Below are 26,304 nucleotides of genomic sequence, written 5' to 3'. Positions count from 1 at the left end.
CATCCTCACCATCTGCTGCATGTCATGTCACTACTCAAGGAAGCATTCTTAATAGAAGGTTCCATGCTAGTACCCAGGAGTGAAAGATGTCAGTGAAGCCATAAAGCATGTCCAGTTACATGTGTCCTTCAGAGAGAAGGAAATGTTTTGCAAATGATTGAAAGGTCATCCTTACATTTGAAATGTCTTTTGTCTTTCCATGCTTCAGATTTGGGGCATGTTTGACTTTAGGGACAAGGCAGCTGATGTCTTCCTAATTTGGCAGCGATCAGCACCTAGCTTACCTTTCTCTGGGAAGACAGCAACCTGCTTCTGTAGCCTGGGATTGAATGGGAGAAAGACAGGCATGAGACAGGAAAGACAATAGCCCTGGGCTTAAAAGCCCAAAGTAGCTCTCCCTTCTCCCATCTTCAACCAGAGGCAGCCAAGCTCCTGCCCCTTTCCTTTAATACTTGGTCGGTTCTGACATGAATAAAAGTCATTCTGCTTGAGAAGGCCCTATTGACCATGCAGCTGTCAGTCCAAAGGAATAAAATTAAAAGTAATGTCAGAGAGAGAAAGAAATTATGGTGTGAGGCGGGGTGGGGGGGAGGGCGACATTTGTCTTGAGTTTTTTCTCTCAAAATTCAATAGAGGGAAAATATGAGTAAATGCAGTACATTATATGGATATTAGTAAACATTTGCTTGTCAAAGACTGTGTTTGGAAAAAATTTGCTTGTGACTGATGGTGTCAATATGATGGGCATTAAGTTCAATCATACAAAGACCTAAGCAGATCTTCCTATCAACCAAAAGTTACATACTTTTTAGAATATGACCCATTTATTATTATGACCCCATAATTTAATTCTGGCCATTGTATACCTAAAAATCAGCTATTTCTCATGATGTATCCTGCTATAGCCATCTGACTCTCTTTTAAAAGATTTTATTTATTTATTTATTTATTTGAGAGAGAGAGGGTGCATGAGTGGGGGGAGGGGCAGAGGGAGAGGGAGAAGAAGACTCCACAGAAAGTAGGGAGCCTAATGCCTAATGCCCACACAGGTCTCAATCTCAGAACCCTAGGATCATGACCTGAGCTGAAGGCAGCCTACTGAGCTACCCAGGTGCCCCACCATCAGAGATTTTGAATCCTGTGGTTCTGCTAAAGAAGAAAAAATATTCTTAAGAATTTTTTTTTTAATTGGGACACTTGGGTGGCTCAGTCAGTTAAGCATCTGCCTTCAGCTCAGTTAGTGATCCCGGAGTCCTGGGATGGAGTCCCGAATCTGGCTCCCCTCTCAGTGGGGAGTTGGCTTCTCCCTCTGCCTCTGCTCTTTCCCCTGCTCATGCTCTTTCTCACTCTGTGTCTCTCAAATAAATAAAATCTTTTTTAAAAAGAATTTATTTTTATTTTTAAAGATTTTATTTATTTGAGAAAAAGAGCACAAGTTAGGGGAGGGCAGAGGGAGGGGAGGGGAAGAGGGAGGGAAGGAGCAGAAGGAGAGGGAGAAGCAGACTTTCTGGGGAACAGGGAGCCTGACAAAGAGCTTGATCCCAGGATCCCAGGACCATGACCTGGGCGGAAGGCAGAGGCTTAACTGACTGAGACACACAGAAGCAAAAAAAAAAAATAAAATAAAATAAAAATTAAAAAATAAATAAAATTATTTATTTACTTTTTTGAAATGACTTTTGCCAAGATTCTTGTTCTAGATAGACCTAAGCTTCTTGGCATTATCCAGGCTCAAGCTTCAAACTTCTTTTCTTAAAACTTCCCAACCTCAGCCAAGTCCTGCTACAGAGTGAGGGACTCCTTATTGCATGGGTGTTTCTGAGAGAACCCACTTGGAAATCCCAGGTCAGAAATTCAAGAAGAAAGACCCTAACTACAAAATTCCACAGGTGCCTCCAACAATGCCAACCATAAAACATGTTTCCTGCCATGAATGGCAATCATTGTAGATTTGTCTCATGTTTGCCTGGAATATCCATAACTCATGGAGTTTCCATTTGGATAATAACCAAGGGCCCTGACTATGCTGGTACCATGAGATGTGTGGGTCCTGACTCCTTTTCAGTGCTGCTAAGGATAGTAGAATTATAGTATTGTGCCATGAGAAGATAATCTCCATTATGAGCTGCCTAGTTCTGTGCCACTGTAGCCCTTGGGTACCACCACCTCTAGATAAAGATACTTCATTCCCATGGGTTGATTCTTCCAGTCCAGACTCTGGGATTTGTCTTATTCCCATTGATGGGACTCTTAGATCTGGAGGCCAACAGCACAGCAACTCAGCATCCAGTCAGCCAAGCTGCTGATCCCCCTCTGAGTCTTGCATTTTGGTAGCTATACATATGTCCTTGCCTTCTTGTCACTTAACCAAGGCTCTGCTTTTACTCTCTGCTTTCCTAAATTGCAGGCAATTTTGTGTCACATGGGGGGATATTTGGCAATGTCTCGAAAGGGTTTTGGCTGTCACACTTGGAGAGGAGGTGCTACTTGTATCAAAGGGGTAGAGTCCAGGAATGCTTCTAAATATCCCACAAAGAACAGAAGAGCCCCCCACAACAATAAAAAAATCATCTGGACCAAAATGTAAAGAGTGCCAAGGTTGAGATACCCTGGACTAACTCCAGTAACTGAGTCTCTATCTTATATCCTGCCCAGCACCCCCAATTCATGTTCCCAGACTGCTACAATACCAAGCACCTGCCTCCTAGACCTCTGTGTACAACCACACTCTCCAGATACACTGTTCTGCCCACATATTAAGAAGGCTTTCTTAGGGATACCTGGGTGGCTCAGTCAGTTAATCCTCTGCCTTCAGCTCAGGTCATGGTTCCAGGGTCCTGGAATCAAGCATCACATCAGGTTCCCTGTTCAGTGGAGAGTATGCTTCTCTCTCTTGTTCTGCCCCTCCCCTGCTCATGCTTGCTCTCTCTCTCTCCTCTCTCTCTCTCTCTCTCTCTCTCTCTCAAATAAATAAAATCTTTTTTTTTTTTTTAAAGAAAGTTCTCTTATCCACAACTAACATGTCTGGGCTACTTCTGATGCCAGACACCCATCATTCTACTACCCTGAGTCCATATCACATGCCTGTTAACAATCCAAGCTCTGGATCGAAACTGCTTGGATTTAAGTCCTGGCTCCTCCATTTGAGGAGGAGCTATGTAACCTTACACAAGTCACTTTACCTTTCTGAGCCTCAGTTTTCTTCTCTATAAAATATAAATAATGACTGTTCTGACATCATAAATGAGATAATACATATCAAGTGCTTAGAAAAATTTCTAGCACATCTTTAAAAATTTACTAAATGGGGCATTTGGGTGGTACAATCAGTTGAGCATCCAACTCTTGGTTTCAGCTCAGTTCCTGATCTCATGGTCAAGCCCTGTGCTGGGTTCTGTGTTCAGCACGGGAGTCTGCTTGTGACTCTCTCTCCTTTTCCCTCTGCCCCTCCCCACCAAAATAGAAATAAGTAAATCTTTTAAAAAAAGAAGCATATGGTAAATATTTGTTATTAACCATTGTTAAGGCATTTCTAGACTGCTTCAGCAGGTCTCTCTTATCCAGTGACTATCAACTCTCCAGAGCAGTGCTGTCCAGTAGAACTTTTTACCATGACAGAAATGTTTTTTATCTATGCTGTCAAATAAGGTAGCCATAATATGGCTGTTGGGTAGTTGAAATGTAGATATTGTGATGAGGAACTAAAATTTTTAAATATTACACAAAAAATTAAAATGAGGGGCGCCTCGGTGGCTCAATGGGTTAAGCCGCTGCCTTCGGCTCAGGTCATGATCTCAGGGTCCTGGGATCAAGTCCTGCATCGGGCTCTCTGCTCAGCAGGGAGCCTGCTTCCCTCTCTCTCTCTCTCTGCTTGGCTCTCCATCTACTTGTGATTTCTCTCTGTCAAATAAATACATAAAATCTTTCAAAAAAATAATAATAAAAATAAAATATTACTTAATTTTAGTTAATTTAAATAGCCAGGTATGGCTAGTGGTCATCATAATGCACAACACACTTCTAGAGATTTTAAAACCTAATATACTACTGAAAATAAAATTCCAATAAACTCTCCAGGAGATAGGAGTGGCATTCCCACTCCCTGTCCTTCCAGCCCTGGATAATTATTGGCTTAGCAAACCACTGTACTGATGGGATTGTGTTGCAATCCTCAGGTGGATTAGGATAGATGAGCCTAAAATTGGCATGATTAATTCTAGCTAGTTCTGCTTCTCCCTGCTCCAGTCAGCCCACTGCCAAACAGGCCTCATACCCTAGAGCAGTATTTCCCAACTGGGATGATTTTGTCTCCTAGGGGATACTTGGCAATGTCCAGAGATATTTTTGGTTGTGAAATCTGGGGAAAGGGAGAGCTAATGGTGGTGTCTAGTAGGAAAAGACCAGGGATACTGCTAAATACCCTACAATGCACAGGATGATCCCCCACAACAAAGAACTCTCTGGCCCTGAATTTTAAGAAACTCTGCCCTGTATGGTGAGGGGAGTCTAAAACAACCTCAGACAAGAAAGCATCTATTGTGCTCTTAAAGGTCTCCAAGGACAAGGACACCTGGGTGGTCCAGTCAATTGAGCATCTCACTCTTGATATCAGATCAGTGTCTTAATCTCAGGTTCAGGAGTTAGGTCCACAGTTAGACTCCATGCTGGGTGTGGAGCCTACTTAAAAAAAAAAAAAGTCTCCAAGGATGGAGATCTCTAACATTCCTGAAGAATCTAGTGCAATGTTCATACGAACCCCCGTTTACTCTCTTCAAATTACCTGCAAGGAAATTGTTCCTTTCCATATTAGGGACTGAGTTTCAAAAACCAATTTTTCAATCTGAATTGCAAAGAAATTTCTAAGATGATGGAACCTATAGCAAAGAAAACTGGATCTAGTTTGCCAGTGAATAGGATATGGGAAGAAAGAGAGCCTTTGAACGTGCCAAAGCTTTAGGATGAATGACACATTATGATTTCCACAGTATGTAATAAAACAGCTGACCACATTACCCCAAAAGGTGATATGGTATAAAAGAATAAAGACAGTCTCAAAAGTTGTTGGATTTCCCTATGTTCACAGCTTCTGAAATCATAAGGGACTATTTGGAGAAGCCTGAAATATTAGGGCCATGCCTCTTCGAAATTGATAGCATGGAAGGTATTCATCCTGTGCCTCAGAGACAGAAATTTGGGGTATAAGGCCCATGAGCCTGAGACAGTCATTGGTATAGATCTTGTGCTTTAGGTCTTCTGAATTTCTCCATGCTGCAGTTTAGGTACATTTTCTCACATACTATCTTCAGGGAAGAAGTTGAAAAGCTTCTACGTTCATTTTAGAAAGCCAAACTGGATAATTCAGGCTATCAACCCATTTTTCTTCTAACTCTGAGCTTGGGAAAACTCTAAACTATGCTATGTAATGGTCTCTTACCCTGCACTTCACTTTGTCTAGCTATACATCAAATGCCTCCATGTAACAGCAATCCTCAGGGCCAGATTTGCAAAATTCAACCCTGACAATGTTTTACCACTAGATGGAAAAGAATTGATGACCTTATAATGTTGCCTTTGCTAAAAAGATTGAGGAAAATGATCTCCTCACCTCCTCAGGACCTCTGCCCACACTTAAAGTAGCTCTTGAGCATTAGTATTCTACCTCTGGAGACTAAGGCCAGCAGTTCCCTAGCTTGTCTTAGGTGTGGATAGCCAAAAAAAGTAGGAATGTGGGATCCATAATTGCTTCACAAATGTGACACAATCTCTTCTCTCAAGCCTTGTCCTTCAATTATTTAACCCTTCAGTCTGATGCCTGCATATCAACTGAGCAACTTTAAAACAAAACACCATTTGGCACCTGTATGGAGCATGAGATGAAAATCATTATTGGCAGAGAGAATACTTTTGGTAATATTTAACACAAATTTGGCCTCTAGATTTCCAGCCTCATTTTCTTTATACCATTTTAACAGGTATCTTACATATCACAAACCCACATGAGGCCCTTTTCTTTATCCAGCCTTATTCCACACTGTTTTTGAGAGTAATAGTGAGAATTACCCTTTTATAACTTTGTTATCTAGTCTGAGAACCAGCTGAGCCTAACTTTAATCACACAAGCTCTTCTAGGCCTAAATTGACACTCCTGGTCATACCTACCAATTTTCAATTGCATGGCAATGAACATACTTTTCGAGTGTATGGCTGTGAGCTACTTAAAAAGAATAGATTGTTGGCTCCGTTTTTTGTTTTTTGTGTTTTTTGTTTTCACAAAAGACTTTCTTTTGGTTCATTCTGATTTTGTTTTGCTGGTAAATGTGTTCCTATCAAGATCAGTACCCATGGTCAGTACCTGGGTGGCTCAGTCAGTCAAGTGTCTGACTCTTAATTTCAGCTCAGGGTTGTGAGATCTAGCCCCACATTGGAATCCATCCTGGGTGTGTAGTCTGCTTAAGATTCTCTCTCTCCCTCTGTCCCTCCCTACTTCTAAAAAAATTAAAAATCAATTTTTTAGAGATTTTATTTATTTATGTGACAGAGAGAGCAAGAGAGCACAAGCAGGGGGAACAGCAGAGGGAAAGAGAGAGCAGGCTTGCCCCTGGGCTGGGAGACTGATGTGGGGCTTGATCTCAGGACCCCAGGATTATGACTTGAGCCATAGACAGACACTTAACCCACTGAGCCATCCAGGTGCCCCTAAAAAAATTTTTTTAAAAGATCACTACCCATTGGAAAATTTGGAAAATAATCAATGTCAATATGTATCGAATTCTATGATATAGATGATGCCAGTCTAGTTTCCCTCACATGGTCCTCTGCCTTGGTTGGATCACTAAGGTTTCTGTAACCGGGTTCTCAGCACTGTTCAGAAACCATTACCATGCTCCCCAAACTCACACTGGTCATGTGATAAGCAATGACATGGAAAATTCTGAATCAGCTTGGTAGTATCCTTTTCCCAGCAAAGCAATCTACAAGAAAAATTTAATTTAAAAATTACTTGGTAACCTATAAAAAAATGAATCAAGAACAATGGCTTTCCCAAAGAGATATTTGTATCAAGTTCCACCATAGGACTATCTGCCAAGCTAACTACACTCACATTGGCAGATTGGGGCTCCATTCCTCTGGGTGGTCTTAGAGACACAATAACCTGCCCCTTCACTTCTGACCTTTTTCCCACCTCCATAATAACCTACATCTTCTGATTTACTTATTTTTGACTCACTGCATCATTTTTCACTATTTTCCTGGGAAGTGTCATATCTTAACAGTGCACAGAATGCCTTCACAGAGGGCTAGCTCCCCCAAAGCCACCCACAGCATATGCCCTTCCTATCTTGGCTTCTTTTCCTCCTCCTTCATTTCTAATATCTATCCAAAGGTGTACCTTACTTTTGGAGTTGATGACCCCCATCATTCGATATACCTGTATTTTGAAAAGGAAAGTGTATGGAATAATTCATTTATAGTTTGTGACCACCTAGATTTGAGAAGAATAACTTTCTAGGTTTCCTCCACCTAGAAACCTAAAATTATAAACTTTCACCACCTATGGAGTTAGCTATATTTATTTTCTCATAGACTTAGCTCTTGTCTTTTTGAAAAATTAAGAGCTCCAATTTGCTGAGAAATTGAGAATGGATTTATAGCCTTCCAAACCTTGAGCAATGTTATATAATGTTTATCTGGGTTTAAAGTAGAACATTAGCTGATGAGATCAATTAGTACCCAATAAAACCTATATTATATACTTATATCTGAATATTCAATGTGAGGATTGTTATAGATTTGTTTATTGATGTAATAAAATCAAATATTTGGTCTTTTGGTGGTTGGAGGTGAAGTAGTATAGTGGTTAACAGTATAGACTTCAGAGCCAAACTGCCTGGGTTCAAGTGCTGGTGACTACTTCCTAGCTATATGACCTTGGACAAGGCACTTAACTTCTCTAAGGCTGAGTTTCCCCGGGTGTAACTGGGAATAATTACCATGTCTATAGCATAGAACCATGGTAAGGACTAAATGAGATGCTCCAGCATGGTGCCTGGTGATATGGAAATGTTGGGGTTCAGAGCAAAGAGTCAAGAAAGAATTCCTGAGATGTCTTCAGTGTAAAAAGGTGGTTTTCTTTTTTTTTTTTTTAAGATTTTATTTATTTATTTGACAGAGAGAGATCACAAGCAGGCAGAGAGGCAGGCAGAGAGAGAGGAGGAAGCAGGCTCCCCGCCGAGCAGAGAGCCCGATGCGAGGCTCCATCCCAAGACCCAGGATCATGACCTGAGCTGAAGGCAGCGGTTTAACCCACTGAGCCACCCAGGCACCCCTAAAAAGGTGGTTTTCTTAAAGCACAGGGACAAAATCTGTGGGCAGAAAGAGCTGCACTGGGGTTGTGCCGGGTGACTGACTATATGCTTGCAAGTTCAGCGGGGGTTAGGGACAGCACAACCCTCCAAGGTATTTTGGAAAGAAGATTTCCTAGATCCTGAGGGGGCTAGTTATGGTTGGCAAAAGGTCATTTATTACTGTTTAATAAAATCTCTGTCATGAGACCCTTCAGATACACAACAGTGGGCCATCTGCTTGGAGGAGGATGCCACCATACATTTTGGGGGTCAGAGATAAAGGAAGGAATGTCTATATGTTTCAAACAGACACACAGGATCCTGGCAGTTTGGGACAATGTTAAGCCAAGATTGCATTTTACTCTTAGCAGAGTGTCAATATCCAGGCAGCTGAGTTCCCAGAGGAAGGTCACTCTATTTCAAGGCCTTGTCAACGGTCTGTAAGTAGTAAGGAAATTTAATTTTTCTTTTGCCTTTGCTTCCCACATCACCGGATATATGGAAAGCATTCAATAACCAGTAGCCATTAGTATTATTTTTATCCTATGTTAATCAAGTAATGCTATCCATTGTTATACACATTATTGATTTTTACATATCAATACTGACCTTTTTTTAAGGTTTTCTTTATTTATTTGAGAGAGAGAATGAGAGATAGCATGAGAGGGGAGAAGGTCAAAGGGAGAAGCAGACTCCCCGTGGAGCTGGGAGCCCGACGCAGGACTGGATCCCGGGACTCTGAGATCATGACCCGAGCTGAAGGCAGCCGCTCAACCAACTGAGCCACCCAGGCGCCCCCAATACTGACTTTTTAAAAATACCACGTGGGTTCTGTAACATTATCCCCATATAGGTTTGTCTTCCAATCTGGATTATAAATACTTTGGCCTTGATATCAGCGGAGATGATCTAGCAAATCTTAATTCTAATGGTTCTGTTTTTATCAGACTCTGGGAAACAGATTATTTCCCATCTGATGCAAATGGCTGCTCCAAAGTAGCTCATGTATTGTTACCCCTACTGGCTAACTGACCTTACAGGTAAGGCAGAGTAGGCAACTGGTAATATGACGTGATTAGATGCCCGTGTTCTCCATTTTTTGAGTAATACAGAGAAACGAAATTTCATTTCCAGCACTGCTGAAAAAGATTGAACATTGATTTCATCTGGCATGTTAGGGACAGGAAAGGAGGAGATCCTATAGGTAACAAAAGAAGTATTGCAGTTTCACTAAATCCAGGCACAAGATGGGAGATTTTTTTCCAACATGATATTATCAGGCCAGCTGCATGAGGAAGCACCAATTGGAGAGGTTTGGCCTATGACCAGATGACATTGTGGGTACAAATGAGGTAGCGGCTGATAAGGGTCTGCCCATTAATTACAAATTTCAGAAGCTTGTGATAAATTCCAGCAAGGGTGCCTGCCTAAGGATATTAACAATAGGGTTCAGAAAAATTCCTATTAGCAGATTATGTCCAGTAATGAGTTAATGAAAATGAAATGTATCATTTGGGCCCCTTGACTACAATAACTTTGTAAAAACCTCAGCCAGTCCTGAGAGTGGGGAAGGTGGAGTATTGTCTATTCCTCTGTATCCTCTGGCAATGGAAGTTAGGTGAAAATATAAAGAAGCTGATTTTAGTTCATTCTGTTCATTCTACTGAATTTTATGAGATGAGCTCTGAGCCTAACGACTCTGTTCTGTGCTCATTAATCCAAAAGGATCCGGCATTATAATGCTCTCTTTTCAACAGGAGACCTAGGGCAGATCCAGGTGCAAACTCATTAGTCTGAATGCAAAGCCCCAGGGAGAGGTGGACAAGGTAACATCTTTAGTGGCCTTGCCCTAAACCCACAACATTGCAAATTTTAAAACTCATTCAAGTCCGTTTATGCACCAGGTTTCTTTAGAAAGAGAGCAGTAGATAATGTGAAAAGAAATCTAATTTCTTGGTGTGTTGATTTCATTCCCCTCCCCCCTTTTCCTTTTAAAAATCGTAATTCTTAATGGGAAGCGCAGTATCATTCAGTATAATTTTGGAGTTCAAAGAGAAGACAAAACTTGGTAAGAAAAGAATGAAATTGAATTTTCCACCTTACCTCAATCTGAACACAAAATGGCTGTTTGAAGGATAATTAAAAAAAAAAAGTTTAAACCATGATCCTTATACAAATTTAAAGTAAACATGTGTTAAAGTATTTATTTAATTTATTAATTACTGAGGGATGCAGGAGTCCAGGGGTCTGTAAACTATGGACTACAAGCCAAATTCTGCCTACCACCTGTTTTCGTAAATGAAATGCTATGGTGTACAGCCACACCCATTCATTTCCATATTGCCCATGGCTGTTTTCCTGCCACAAGGGCAGAGTTGTTTGGCTCACAAAGCTTAACCTATTTCCCATCTGGCCTTTTACAGAAAATGTTTACTGACCCCTGATATAGGCCATCAGGAATGCTGAAAAAAAATTTACAAATAGATGCAAAGATATTTACAAGCAGATGTTTAAGGCAATGATCAATTGCATCTCACCAAACAAGAAATATTTACATGACAATTTACAGCCTTGTAAAATAGCTCAAAGACAATGAAAACGTGGATAATCTAGAAAATATACCAGACCTGGAGTATTAAACCAGTTACATGAAACTCAGATTAAGATCCAGAGAGAAATCTTATTTGACAAATGAGGGCACAAGTGGGGAAGAAGCTGGGATTCAGAAACTAACAGAACAAAGAATGTCCTGGTTGGAATTTGGGATGGAGGAGGCTGAGACTGGCTACTTGAGCACACCCTACCTCAAGCTTTACTTGCTCTGGAAATGGGCTGGGTCCAGTCTTTGGGGTAGATCAGCAGGCAGAGCTGCCAGAGAGCTGGAGCAGGCTGAGGCTGATCCTGTTTACTCCCTTGGTTTCAACTACTCTTAAAGGCAGAAGACTCTCACACTTGTATTTTCAGCCTTGACCTTTCATTCAGATTCATACCAGAGTTATACAATTTCTTTTTTTTTTTTTTTAAAGATTTTATTTATTTGTTAGAGAGAGAGATACAGAGCGCAAGCACAGGCAGACAGAGTGGCAGGCTAGAGGCAGAGGGAGAAGCAGGCTCCCTGCCGAGCAAGGAGCCCGATGTGGGACTCGATCCCAGAACGCTGGGATCATGACCTGAGCCGAAGGCAGCTGCTTAACCAACTGAGCCACCCAGGCGTCCCAACAATTTCTTGTCACTGTTCTGGCAGGTACTTCAAATTCAACATGTCCAAAATTGAACTTGTTTTAATGTCAAACCTGCTCTTCCTCCTGTATCAGCTATCTCAATTAATGACACCACTATTCAACCAAGCATGAAACATTCTTGATTTCTTCTCCTTCCAGTACTACCTGACACATCCAGTGAATGTCTTAAATCTACTCTCTATCTCTAGAATTACTGTCTAGTTTAAGATCCCACCATCTCTTCACCTGAACTAATGAGATCTTTTTGTAAGGGCCTATTTAGCCAGAGTGATTCCATCTTGGATTAAACAGTGATTTTGAGCCTGTGATTTGACTCCATAGCTCAGGGGTTAGAGCACTGGTCTTGTAAACAGTGATTTTGTTGTTTGTGCAATATAACTTAAAGTGACCCTACCCACGCCCCCACCAAGGGACTTACTTAAAAACAAGTCCTGGAAACCAGTCCCAGGTAACAAAGCCCGAATACAAGGATGGGTCAGGCCAGGTGGAGGTATCCAATCAGTGGGGGTGCATACTGTCTCCCTAGCTACCAACGAGTATGGGCCCCGCATTTTGGGCGCCAATTCTGACCAAGGTGATAAGCTAGTTCAAATATCTACTATAGGATAAATTGTAATTCAATTGGTCACTTATGTGTGACCTAGCATGACTGCGTAGCTTTCTCTGTGTGTTACAATCTCATTGGCCACCTGTGCGTGGTCAGGCCCAACCACATGGCCTTTGCCCTTAAAAGCTAGTCTATAAGGCAGAGAGAGGTCGCCTCTTTGTAAGAGACGGCCCTGGCCAGTCATTTTAATTCTCGATGCTTGGCGCGAAATAAAGCTTTGCTTGACCTTCGTTTCGTATCAGTCTCATTCGTTTGACCATGGACCCAACATTTTAACTAGTCTTGTCTTTCTGAAAATCATCCAGTGATAAGCTAGAGCTGGCTTACACTGGGTGGTGAGAGCTACTTGTACATACTGCTTCCCAACTCTGGGTTCTATGTTGTCATATTGGTAGCTTGAAATCGGCCACAATGGGAATACTTAAACCACAGAAACTGGAAAACACTACAAATCAAGATTTTTTTTTTAATGGAGAGATTCTTATTAAACATTTACCAGCATATTTAACTGCCCAGTCTTGGGCCAAACTGATCTTTGTGAAACACTTGTTCAACTATGCCACTCTCCTTGATTAAAATTCTTCAGTTAGGGGCCCCTGAGTGTCTCAGTCGGTTAAGCATCCAACTCTTGGTTTCAGCTCAGGTCATGATCTCAGGGTTGTGAAACCAAGTCCATGTCAGGCTCCTAGCTGGTCATGGAGCCTACTTAAGAGTCTCTTCTCTCTCTCTCTCTATCTCCCCATTTGCCCCCTCTCCCCCTCACTCTCTAAAAAAAAGGAAAGAGAAAAATAACTCTTCAGCAGCTCCCCATGGCCAAGAGATAACATTAAATTCCCTAACATAACATATTAGACCTTTCATCATCTGGTACCTGCCTAAATGTCCAGCTTCCTCTCCTACCCCTCCTTCATCTCATAAGTTAAATGTTAGCTCAAAGGTCATAAACTGGTTCACTCAAGCCTAAATTGCCTCGTATATGTATCTTGTTGGAACTGCACACTATCTTTAAGCTTTTTTAGCCAGCATTTAAAACTTTAAGAAATTCTCCTCTGAAGGGGATTAAGAGGTATAAACTTCCAGTTAGAAAACAAAGCATGGGAATGTAATGTATAGCATAGGGAATACAGTCCACAATATGATAATAACTTTCAATGGTGACAGATGGTAACTATACTTATCGTGGGGATCATTTTTATCACGTTTCAAAATATCAAATCACTATGACATACACCAGAAACTAATAAGATATTGTCTGCCCATTATACTTCAAGTTAAAAAAAGATGTTATTCAATAACGAAATAAGAAATTCTACTACAAAATCCATTATTTCTGACTTCTCTTAAGCACAACGCTGAGCCCTTACACATGCTTATAACAACAATTTTATAATGACAAGGAGCACCGCAGCAAATACCCCCCTTTCAGAGGGCAGGTGCTCTACAGTTCACTAGTTCCTATCACACATTCATCCAAATTATGCATATGTACCCACATGTAGCCTTCATTTCTGTTAGCTACTGTTGTAGACCATATCACAAAGTCTTGAGTATTATCAGAATTCTCTCACCCTCATTACAGAATCTCTCTACCATGGCTAGCCTGATGATAACTCATGGTGCCTTCCCTAGGAAGGCAGCAGGATGAGAAAAGAAGCAGAGAACAGAAGAGCAGTATAAATCTGTGGACTTTGGGTCAGAGTCTCCACATTAAAACACCATAATAGAGAAAATGGCAGGCAGGGACTATCCTAGGTTGGGGGGACCTCAAGATATTCCCTATAAAGCCCATTTGCTAACCCTCCTTAGTCTTGGAATGTCTACTGCTTTCTCAGATGGACATGAGAAGGAAAGACCCAAGGAGATTATCTCACATTGATTCAGATCATGGGAGCCAGCCAGGTTTATAAATGAGTCAATTTCTTAATTTGAGAACAGAAAACCCCCTTTTTTTTTTTTTTTGGCCCAGTGCATGTTGTGTGTCTAGCACTGTACTAGATGCTAGAAGGAAAACAAAAGCAGTCTAAGACAGAACTGTCTTAGATTCACAACCTTACTGATGAAGCAAGAAATGTGTATTTGAAGTAAGTAATTAAAGAAAAATACAAGGGGGCAGCATCAGAAAAGTGAGATCTTTGATGTAACCTAGTGCCCACAACATCTGGGTGGTCAGTAAGAGGTAGGATCAAGTTAAGAGGAGGAGCTATTGAAGAAGCCTCACAATGGCCCTCCACTGGCAGAGAAATGGGGAGATCCCTACACACACGGGGGTTCCCACAATGCTATATACCCAGAGAGCAATGAGTGAGATGGGTGTGGCAACTTGTGAATAATAAGGTTGACTGGAGGGTGGGAAGACATATCTGGTCATTGTAGACCAGTTTTCTTTTTTTTTAATCTTTTTTTTAAATTTTTTTTCAGCGTAACAGTATTCATTGTTTTTGCACCACACCCAGTGCTCCATGCAATCCGTGCCCTCTCTAATACCCACCACCTGGTTAGACCAGTTTTCTTTTAAAAAGATTTCCTCTCGGGCGCCTAGGTGGCTGGCTCAGTTGTTAAGCGTCTGCCTTCAGCTCAGGTCATAATCCCAGAGTTCTGGGATCGAGTCCCGCATCAGGCTCCCTGCTCCATCGGGAGTCTGCTTCTCCCTCTGACCTTCTCCGGTCTCATGCTCTCTCTTACTGTCTCTCTCTCAAATAAATAAGTAAAATATTAAAAAAAAAAAGATTTCCTCTCTTGTGTCACATACTCAGTAAGTCAAAGAGAGAATCAGAGACTCCTTGTTGAGCACTACGTCAAAGACAATGGAATCAGATTGCTCTAGAAAGCATTTCAGCTTTCAGCATAGACAGCAACCTTTCAGTTCCATGACACAAGTGGTGCTAAGTAATAGTTACACGTACTATTGTCTGTCTTGGACAGGCTTGTCACCACTGGCATAGAGAGACAGAAAGAAGAAAGAGAAAGAGTAAGAAAAGAGCAAAGAAAGAGCAAAGAAGTAGGGGGAGAAAGATGACAGGAAGAGCACCACGGCAGGGAGGAATTCCTCCAATACAACCCAGGGAATCCTGTGCTACAGGCTATCCTCCCTCCACCTGCCGCCTCCTGCCTCTGGATCATAGCAGAGATTGAGAAACGCTTCTGTCCACAGGAAAGGGGCAGATTTCCAGAACTGAGCTCCTTTCTTCTGAGTGGACTGTGACACATTGTTCACTTACCGTCTCCCCCAACTCAAGGCTTTATGTTGAGCCCACTCAGACCTACTTCTTCCTTACCTGTAGGCTTGTGTTCATTTTGGAGATTATTCTTTCCTGTGTCCAATTTACTTTATGAGACAGTTGCTCACTTCCTAACCCTAACCCTAAATGTTTAACAACACCCAGCTCTCATCTATTCAGAGGCTGATGCAACCACTCCATGAAAGAAACAGATTTCTTGCAAACTCCTCCCCCTTCTTCTTCTCCACCCCTCTCCCACTCCCTGTTTTCTGATCACTTTCCTGTTTGTGAATCCTTCATCCAAGGTGAGAAGGAGGCAAAGAACACATCCTTTTGTCTGTTCATCAGGAACTTCAATGTTCTAAAAAGGGTTTTTTAAGAGTAAAGAGAAACTATTGAGTAAAACAGTGTTTGTCTATTCCATGAGAATCTCAATTATCCATGTTTTGTTCTCCCCAATTCAAATGAGTATTTGGAAGTGTTTCCTTTGAAGTATATTAAGATCAATATTTCACAATTTCCTGGAATCCCATTCATGCTTTCAATACTCAGCTCCACCCCTCCATGAAGCCTCCTCTGACTATTCCAGTGCTCCTTATTCCATTGCTCTAGATCCTAACACACTGAGACTCTTCTGTGAGTACAGAGCTGCCCCCATTTCCCTAATACACTGAGAACAGACTGGGTCCCAAAACACACATTTTAAAGCCAAAAGTTTTTTTATTCATTGATCGGATTCTGCAAACTCACCTAAAAATTCTCCTGAATACCCAAAGGACCCCAAATCTTCCTCCAATCGCTGCTATTAACACCAAGCATTACATCATAGTCAGAACGCATATGCTATCAAATGTCCCTTTTGCTATTGATAACCCCTCACCCAAGCCAAGAGGTCTTCATTTACAGAGCACTTCTTTCTGACAATAACAGATTCTCTCTACCTTGCTGGGACCTACAAGAAGTTGGTCTTTGGTCCCCTGAAGTCTTATACACATATAAAGTCAATTGGAACCACTTGAAATTGTCTTTTCTTCAACATCTGGTGCTTGATTTAGTGGCATGGTCTTTAAAATTACTGATTGTCATTAGACTTTCAAATATTCCTGCAGTCTCTACTGCTCGTTTGGAACTGAACACATGCTACTATGTACTCCTACTTACCAATTTTATGTAAGTCTGATCCACCCAAATAAGCGCCAGAAAGAGAAAATACTCCTTACTTTTCTATATCACCCATCATGTCTCAGACAGAACTGGGCATATTGTGGTTGCATAAATTTCAGAACAAACCTCTAGAGTCCTACTGCCTGGGTCTGAATCTTGGCTCAGTTACTAAAAGGTATGTAACCTTGGGTATGTTCTTTAACTTGTGTGTCTCAGCTTCTTGATTTGGGGAGAATATTTACCTTACAAGGTCATGGGGATTAAATGAGTAAATACACATAAAGTGTTGTGTGCCTGGCATATGGCAGGTATTCCACAAAAACTTATGGCAATGAGGGGAATTGATAAGAGAATGGTGACTCCCAATTCCTGAATCACTAACATTGGATGGACTCCATGCTCCCTCTCTCTCCCAGACTTAATCATGCCCTTTATGATTTTGTTTTATTGTACCTAGGTCCCCACCCTGATGATGGATACCCAGTTCTCTGAGTTCACACCAGACATCACTCCCATCATGCTGGCTGCCCACACCAACAACTACGAGATCATCAAATTGCTTGTCCAAAAACGAGTCACAATCCCACGGCCCCACCAGATCCGCTGTAACTGTGTGGAGTGTGTGTCCAGTTCAGAGGTGGACAGCCTGCGCCATTCCCGCTCCCGGCTGAACATCTATAAAGCGCTAGCAAGCCCCTCACTCATTGCCTTGTCAAGTGAGGACCCTATCCTAACTGCCTTCCGTCTGGGCTGGGAGCTCAAGGAGCTCAGCAAGGTGGAGAATGAATTCAAGGCCGAGTATGAGGAGCTCTCCCAACAGTGCAAACTCTTTGCCAAAGACCTGTTGGACCAAGCTCGGAGCTCCCGGGAACTGGAAATCATCCTCAACCATCGAGATGACCACAGTGAAGAGCTTGACCCTCAGAAGTACCATGACCTGGCCAAGCTGAAGGTGGCAATCAAATACCACCAGAAAGAGGTAAGCTGAGCTTTTCTCTGCTTTCAGGAAAGCTTAAGCCCTCCAAAGTCCAGTGCAGAAGAGTGAGAGTCAACATTGTTTCTACCATTTAGTCCTCATAATTGAATGGTTCAACAGGACTCAAGAAAACAGTGAGGCTCATTTATCCAAGATACATACAGCCTCCACATATTTTCTTTATAGAGAGATAAGTAGGGAAAAATGCTGAACATCTGATTTGTTGATAGGAAAGTACTCATCGTTTCAAAAAATGCTTATTCAGCACTGTTCTAGGTGTTTGGAATACAAAAAAAAAAAAAAAAAAACAGGCACTTACCCTGCCTTCATGAAGCTTACAAGCTAGTTGTGGACATTACATAAATGATCACATTAGTGAATATGTAATTACAAGAAACATAAGTGATCTGAAGGAGAACTTCTATAAGAACACATAACAAATGAGCCCACCCTACATACTGGGGCCATGGTGGTCAGTAATTATGGAGGGCTCATGGTATGGATGCTTTTGGAAATGAATTATTATTGTTAATAACATCTTTGATTAAAGGAATCTGAAACACTAGGAATATGGAATATTCAAAGGAATATGAAACATAGGTCATGTTTCATAACTGTGACTCCCTGTCTACTTTACATGAATACTTATGTTAATCTCAAAAATCCCTCAAGATGCTTTCAGCATATTACTAAGGCTTTTAAGATGAAATTGTGAGGGGTAGAGAATTCAGTGGTTTTCCTTACCTTGCTAAAGTGAAGTTCTATCCTTCAGAGGTATAATGGAGATCACCTCCAAAGATTCTTTATTACCCTGAAGAGATGTGACATTTAAGACTGATGGATAGTTGTATCTGTCAATACAAATAACTCCCAAATAACTGAAGAACTAGGGTTTTTTTTTTAATTTTTTTAATGTTCTGTTGGTTGGTTGGTTAGTTGGTTGGCTAACTGGCTTGTGAGCTAAGGGATATACAGGCAGAAGAAAAACAAGTTTTAAATATGGACTGGAGAAATAGGGTCCTTGAAAAAATAAATACAAACCCAATACAATGGCTCAATACCTCTAGTCTATTGAAATAAGGCTATCAATACAATAACACAATAGCTGGGGTACCTGGGTGGCTTAATTGGTTAAGCATCTGCCTTTTGTTCCAGTCATGATCCCAGGGTCCTGGGATAAGGTCCTGTGTCAGGCTCCCTGCTCAGCGGGCAGTCTACTTCTCTCTCTCCCTCTGCCCACCCCCACCCCACTCGTGCTCACTCTCTCTCACTTGCTCTCTCGCTCTCAAATAAATAAATAAAATCCTTTTTTAAAAAAAAGAATACAACAGTCAAGTTTGATGTAAAAAAAAAATCATTGTAAAAATCTAGTTGGGTAATAGTGGGTTAATAGTGTTCAGAATTACATAACCCCTCAGGAACAAAATCTTAGCCTGAAATGGAATATAATTTACTGTTTCCTGGAGGTCTTTTTCATTGTTGGTTTTTCCTCATTATCATTCCTATTTGCACTGGAATATACTCCCAAAAAGAGTCTACGTGGTTAAAAAAAGAGAGAGAGAGCGCCTAGAAGAATGAAACAAAAGGTGATTCCAAACTATAATTTTTACATGCAGTTAAGTAAGAAAGCCTTAATCTCTCAGAAAACAGGTATAAAACTACTAGATAATCTTTACATGTTGCATAGACTCTTGGGATTTATCACATGGACATTTTTCAGATATTTCTAAAAAGTCCTGATTTCATATACTGTCCCATTGTCAAATATACCATACCAAAGTCTTTGAAAACTTTATCACTGTATTTCATCCTTATTACCATTGAAGGTAGGCAGAAAAATTATTTTAACTCATTTTACAAATAAGAAAGGACTATATTTCAGAGCTTTGTTCAGGATCATAGGACAAAGCCAGAAGTAGAACTTTCAACTCCTGGTACAATACTGTCTCTGAGTGTACTCCGTCTTCTGCCATGTGAGATTCTTTTATGCTCATTTGGGACCTCCAAATTCACCACCAGGTAATTTAAATGAACACAAGTTCTTTGATTTATGAATGAAAGTTTATTAGTTAAAATATGTTAAAGCACATAGCAATAAAACAGTGTGGATCAGTAACAAAGATGATATTCAATTCTAATTTAATGACTGGCATTAATCATCACATAAGGATACAATTACATAGTTGCAACCTCTCATGCAAGTTAGCCAAAACACACAAGGATGAAAACTAATGCCTCCCAGTTCATTGCCATCTCCAACCTATCTCCCTTGGTTTTCACATTCTCAAGCTTGACTCAGAATGATGAGCCTGTCTCCCTCTCTATCCCTCCACGCCATTCAAGAATTGGCTTTGGTGTCAGTCTCAAGAAGATTCAGAAAAAGGCTAGTTTAAATAAAGGACCAGCCATTCTCTCCACTCTCCTGGAGGAGAAATCCAGGATTCCAATCAGAGGTATTCAAAGGTGGACTGCCCAATTAAGTAATATATCTCCTTCTAATTGAGATTTTAAGTGCATGACCTGTGTCCATCGATCACCAATCAGCTATTTCTATCACTATCAATGACTTAGGGTTGGCTGATTTGCATATGATAAAAACAGGGCTTTGTTCATAAACCTGCTTAGGAACTAACTCATACCATGGCTTTCCCCCCCTAAATAGCTGCATGACTATTCTATGTAACTTACTGCTTTTCTTCTCTCAAAAATACTTCCTTATAAGCTCTTATTCTTAACTATGTTGTTATTGCCTACACTTAACACTTAACTTATCACTCTTTTCTGAAAATACTACTTTACTAGCTCTTATTCCTAAGTATTTTATTATTGCCTACACTTACTTCTTATCACTTTCTCATAAAAATACTTCCTTACTAGCTCTTATTCCTAAGTACTTTATTATTGCCTACACTTACTTCTTATCACTATCAACTCTAATCATACTTAATACAACATCCCACTGTTTGGAGTGGGTTTACATCTTAACAGTTCTTAAACACATGTAATCACACAATCAAAGCAAACCGCAATATATTTTATCTAATTCTGAGGAGCTACTGTAGTACAATCTTTCCACATGACTCATCTAGCCAGAAGGCTAGCCAGCTTCATATACTGCGAGTTTGCAGCATCTTCCAGCTTTGATATATAAGGACCATGTTGAGTATTAGTTGCATTATAGGCTGGTTCAAGCTTTATCTTGTTTCAAAGTCTGGAGTAGTCCCACAGATTTCTTTTTCTTTTCTTTTTTTTTTTTAAAGATTTTATTTATTTATTTGACAGAGAGAAATTACAAGTACACTGAGAGGCAGGCAGAGAAAGAGAGAGAAGGAAGCAGGCTCCCTGCTGAGCAGAGAGCCTGATGCGGGACTCGATCCCAGGACCCTGAGATCATGACCTGAGCCGAAGGCAGCGGCTTAACCCACTGAGCCACCCAGGCGCCCAACACAGATTTCTCTTGATGTATTTTGATGGTCACCTTTAGTTAGTATGCTTGCTTGAATTCTCTAATAGTAACAGATTTAATGAACTCATACTAATCCATTGTGGAATTGTTATGAAGTATATATTCCAGAGTTCTACATAGAGGAATAGCTACCGTTGGTATCAATCGTATTTGAGGAGCACCAGAACTGTCCATCTACAGTGAAATTACTTGCTGAATAGAATTTGTAGCAGATTGATGGTCTGTCCTTGGATGTTTCCTGATCTTGCCCAAGTACTCCTGCCCTGGGTTTTATTCTGACACAAAATTAAAGCCAATTTCCTAGAGTCCAAATTCCTAGTGGAGAGTATATATCTTTCCCAGCTGTTTCCAAACTTTTAATTAAAGCATAGATTCTTTTAACTTCTATCCAATTCCTCTGTGATTCTTCTTGGTTGCTACATGTACAGATTTCCTTGTTTAACTGTGGTCACTAGTCCTCCTTATAAAACTGCTCCAAATGGAATGGTGGGATAAACCATTTCTTCTTGCTTTCCCAGTGCTATATTTTAGTTAATTTCACATAGTGCCTTTGCACCGCATCTCTTATTTGCCATTTTGGACATACCACAACAGGTAGAGTCCCCTACCCTAGGAAAGTAAGGCTTGATTTGTCCAATTAGTACAGCAGTAAAGTCCCTTAACCTGCTATCTGGTCTGGCTTGTAATTACCCACAGTAATTTCCTGGTGACAGAAATTTTATTTCTCCTCTTTGTGTCTTTGGGCACTGGTCTAAGTGTCCTGGATCCTCATCTACTCCATGTAGCGGTCTATTGTGGAACAGTATCATAACATGTTTGAGTATCTCCCTTAAGTTCCTCTCATTTTCAGAAAGATATGTGGTAGTTTTTTTTTTAATACAGCAGTCTTTTTCTTTAATTTGTTATGTATACTCAACCTGAAATTCAGTGACAAAACTAACTTATGTTTCTCTTGCTACTGCTTATCCACATTGGATCTCTAACTTCCCCCACATTTACCTTTAAAAGTAGCTAATTATCCCTGTATGTAGACCTCACTTAGGATTAGATGCAGCATCTGTCATGTTGGTTAGTTCTGAAGCTATCTGTATTCAGTATATTTTTAATCTTTTTGCTAATAATATGCCTTAGGACTCTATACAAATTGGGTATAGTCTGGTTTTCACCAGAGTGGATTAACTTCTACTTATCATTTCTTCACAATATGAATGCACCAATCTATCGTAACTACTACTATGCCTTACCTAGTTGTTGCCCATGTTGTAAGATGCAAAGGCCATTCTCTAGGAAGGAGGACCATCGTGTCCATGGGCTTGTCTAAATGGAAGCAAGATTACTATATGGCATGGAATTATTAAGAGCAGTGAACTTCCCACACATTTATTGGGTCTCTTTCTATTTTAATATGGGTAGAGGAGTCCTCCAACTATTGCATTTTAGACTTCTGGTATTTGTAGAATTATTAGGGCTAAATACCAATCCATATTTTATTCAAATTCATTATTGCTGCCATATGTCAATAGTTCAGATTTTTATGTCAAAGTGGCAGCAGGTTCACTCTAATAGGCCTATCAGCTATTCTTTATAAATCTAGCTATACCCAAGAAGACATACTTTATCCATTTCTATTTGTGGACTGTCATGTCTGAGCCTATGCCACAAAGGGTTTGACTGCATTGGTGAACAGTCTTCCTGGGGCTTTGTTTAGACCTGCTAGTATTAGTACCACCCTCATTGTTATTTGATATAATTTCTCCTTTCCATTTGTGGAACAATACTGAAGACTAGTTGTAGTGTGGGTCATCATTTGAGGGAATAGTCCTGTATTGGAACTTCTTCACCTCAGCTTTCTCAAAGGTTTCCCTGGCAAAAGTTATCCAAAAAACAGTTGTATTATCTGATAGATGGTGCTTTTTCAAAATTGCTTCCCCTAACATCCTTTGGTTGACAAATCCTCTCCCTAAAGGCCTAGTGAGGAGTTCTGTCTTTTCAAGTAAAAGTGTCCCAATGCTGTCCTGTCAACGTGATGTATTCATTATAATACCATCTTGGGGAATATTCCCCTTTTGGTTTCCACTTGCAGAACAATGACATTGGGTTCCAACTCCTGACAGAGTCCATGAGGTCTTAACTCCGTTGTTAGGTGAGGAGTTTCTTTTTTTAGTATCATTTGCTTCTGTTATTAGAAAACCCAACAGAAGAACAAGAACAGGTAGAGAAAGGCTAAAGTCGCAGCTTTTAAAAGAAATATAAAGAAGAAAAGAGACCAGCTTCTACTGGAAGTAAATCTAGTATTAACTTGTTCTATAAGGTGTTAGTAAGGAAAATGTACAGAACTAAAAGCTTTTAAAAGAAATACAAAGAAGAAAAGAGACTAGCTTCTACTAGAAGTAAATCTAGTATTAACTTGTTCTATAAGGTGTTAGTAAGGAAAATGTACAGAAATAGGAGAAAACATTGTTAACACTCAGAAAAATCAGAATCTATTTAAAACAGAAAAACTATCAGTTTTCACATGCTGCTGGGGGCAAATTTGGTCTTAACCACTTCTTAGGTCATCATTTATACTGGAGAGTACATCTTCATATAAGTCTTCTATGTCTACCATCGCTTGATCTATGTCAAGGACTAGGTCTTCGTCTTCTCTTGGTAGAAGTATTGACTCTAAGTCTGAGAAATCAGCAAGGTCTGGGAGCGAAGCCTCCTCAGGAGAAGATGCATCCACTTCTATCTCTTCTGCTCTATCATTCTGCTCTGCACAAGGAACTTGTTCCTGTGAAATCAGCTGTAAAAGCTCTTCAGCTATTCTTATTAACTGGGCTACACAATCAACAAGTCCAGCAACCAACATGGGGATTGATGTGGACTCCATGCCTCAGTGATCTCCTGAGTAGATAAATATTACTGAAAGCTGTAGCAAATGGGCTCTAGGTGATAATGGATCCTGTGAGCTGGTAATGGTTCTAAGGTTGGTTTGGTTGAGAAATGAGGCTGTTAATACGATCAAGTACAGAATAAGACCAGTAGTCCTAATATGGTGCTCTTGTTTTTGTTGGCAGTAAACTGCAATTATAATGACCACCAGAGAGACTGCCACCGCCAAAAGAAAACAGCAAAGCAGATCTAATAATAGAAAAGAGAAATATAAAGATTAGTATTCTTGAGTCTTTATCCATCCTACAGGATCTGGCTATAGGATAAGGCTGAAAGAGTATCCCTAGCTATGGATCCTCCTTTTTGATGGCCTTATGAGGATCTACTACTCATACTCTCTTTCCTTCATACTTCTCATTGTGATCTCTTCTTACAAGATTTAAGAACAAAGTAAGCATAGATTTTTTTTAATTTATTTTTTAAATTTATTTTTTATTTTCAGAATAACAGTTTCATTATTTTTGTACCACACCCAGTGCTCCATGCAATCCATGCCCTCTATAATACCCACCAACTGGTACCCCGACCTCCCACCCCCAGCCCCTTCAAAACCCTCAGATTGTTTTTCAGAGACCATAGATTTTTTTTGCCCATCTTTCTTGAACATCTCTGTTGAAGAAGTTACACTCACTCAGAGTCTCTCAATTAATTCTGTCTTTTTTAGCACCTTTACTGCATTGCCATTTATATCTGGTGCTGTTAAATTCTTTGTGTTTTTAGTCTTCAATTCTTAAGGTTTCCAATTGGCCTTGCAGCCTGGGGAATTTGTGAAATCAAAGTTCCACAGTCTATGTCTTTTGCCAAATTTTGGACAACATCTGTTGTAAAATTAGTTCCTTGGTCATTTCCTATTACTGCCAATACTGCATATCTAGCAACCAGTTCCTTCAATTTTGTCTAAAGGCATGAACATACTATTCTCATCTGCATGCCTGGTATGCTCTGCAAACCCTCTTCCCGAGGAAATTTATACTTCTATAAGGCAAGGAAATTTATACTTCTATAAGGCAATATTCTTTGTTTAAACATCTAAAGTTTGGCCCAGTATCATCTACTTCATACACTGGTCTGGTTAAACATGCCCCACTCCTCTTAAAAATGAGTTTGTTGGGACCCCTGGGTGGCTCAGTCAGTTAAGCGTCTGCCTTTGACTCAGGTCATGATCCCAGGGTCCTGGGACTGAGTCCTGCATTGCTGGGGTGGGGGGGTTCCTTGCTCAGCGGGGAGCCTGCCTCGCCCTTTGTCTGCTGCTCTCCTGCTTGTGTACTCTCACTCTCTGACAAATAGATAAAATCTTTTAAAAAAAGAAAAAAATGAGTATGTTAGTAATGTGACATGTCTCATATTGCTTACTCACTTGTTTGTTTGCTTCATACATTTTCCCCCCTACTCTTCCCCCTCTGCTTATCTAGGACATTCATGTCCAAATGCCAGGAGGCTTCATGGGCCCATTCTGTGACCTTAAATTGAACTGACAAGGGAGGTGAGTTGGGACTTGGGAGTCCCCAGGACTGCAGAGTCCACATTAGTTTTAGGGGTCAGATTGTCTCCTCTTTTACTCTAAACAGATTATTGCATCTTCCCGTTCTGATGTGTTGGTACATGTCCTATATGAATTGCTAAAATTCTTTCATCAATTTCTTTTCTTATCTCCCTTTACCAGATTATTTTCCCTGCAACAGTCCAGTCTGTAATGTTCCATTTATTATGGCATACATCTTCAGTTCATGGCTGATCAGTTTAGCTATATATACCTTTGACCAATTGTTTCCTTAGGTATGTATACACATTGAATTTCTAGCCACTAGTCCTACAAATGGGGCTGGTTTTATTTCTCTAGCCTCAGTCAAGCTTTTCCTAGTGGAAAGTATTAGGAAGCAACCATCCACCTCACTCCTTTAGGATATTGCCAAATTTATCAATGCCCTATTTCCAGCAGTTCTGACCAGAGTGGGGCCCAGCAAACCAAAGGCACTATCATATCTAACTAACTATACTCCTTAGACATTTATTGGAGTACAGAAACATTGCCCAGATGATCTGTGATTTTTCACATGGAACTTGCTGGTCTTCACAGGACCTGCTTTGACCCATGCAGTTATATACTATCTTCACTTAACATAAGTTCTTTTAGAACCACACTTTTTTTTTTTTTTTTTTGGTCCAAAATCCTGACCGTAGATGTGAAGTTTGCCCCAAGAAGAGTAACAACCATGATGACCAGAAGGCATGATTATGGTTGTAGGTAACTTTTGATCTGAAATGTAGGAGAATGGGCAGTGGAGGTTATTTTATTAGCTTAAAAAATCTCTGCATTTTGACTAGAGGAAAAAGCAGTCTGGTGGAAAGAAA

General features: G+C 40.4%; 2 protein-coding genes across 4 annotated transcripts in view; one reads left to right on the top strand and one right to left on the bottom strand.

Moving 5' to 3' along the window:
* TRPC5 (transient receptor potential cation channel subfamily C member 5) overlaps positions 1–26,304 on the top strand; it is a 255,505-nt gene that overhangs the window by 136,867 nt on the left and 92,334 nt on the right. The window contains exon 3 of the mRNA XM_032331227.1: positions 17,034–17,555. Within this exon, the coding sequence (XP_032187118.1) occupies positions 17,034–17,555 (522 nt within the window). The remainder of the gene's footprint in view (positions 1–17,033; positions 17,556–26,304) is intronic.
* Positions 20,945–26,304, bottom strand: part of TRPC5OS (TRPC5 opposite strand) — a 55,882-nt gene continuing 50,522 nt past the window's right edge. For all 3 annotated transcript variants that reach the window (XM_032331230.1, XM_032331229.1, XM_032331228.1), the window contains one exon: positions 20,945–24,141. In XM_032331230.1, coding sequence (XP_032187121.1) covers positions 23,558–23,890 — 333 coding nt within the window. In that variant the 5' untranslated portion in view covers positions 23,891–24,141 and the 3' untranslated portion in view covers positions 20,945–23,557. The remainder of the gene's footprint in view (positions 24,142–26,304) is intronic.

Source organism: Mustela erminea, chromosome X (genome assembly GCF_009829155.1).
Source record: "Mustela erminea isolate mMusErm1 chromosome X, mMusErm1.Pri, whole genome shotgun sequence".
NCBI lineage: Eukaryota > Metazoa > Chordata > Mammalia > Carnivora > Mustelidae > Mustela > Mustela erminea.
Note: the sequence above shows the minus strand (reverse complement) of the source record. Positions and strands in the feature narration are given on the sequence as shown.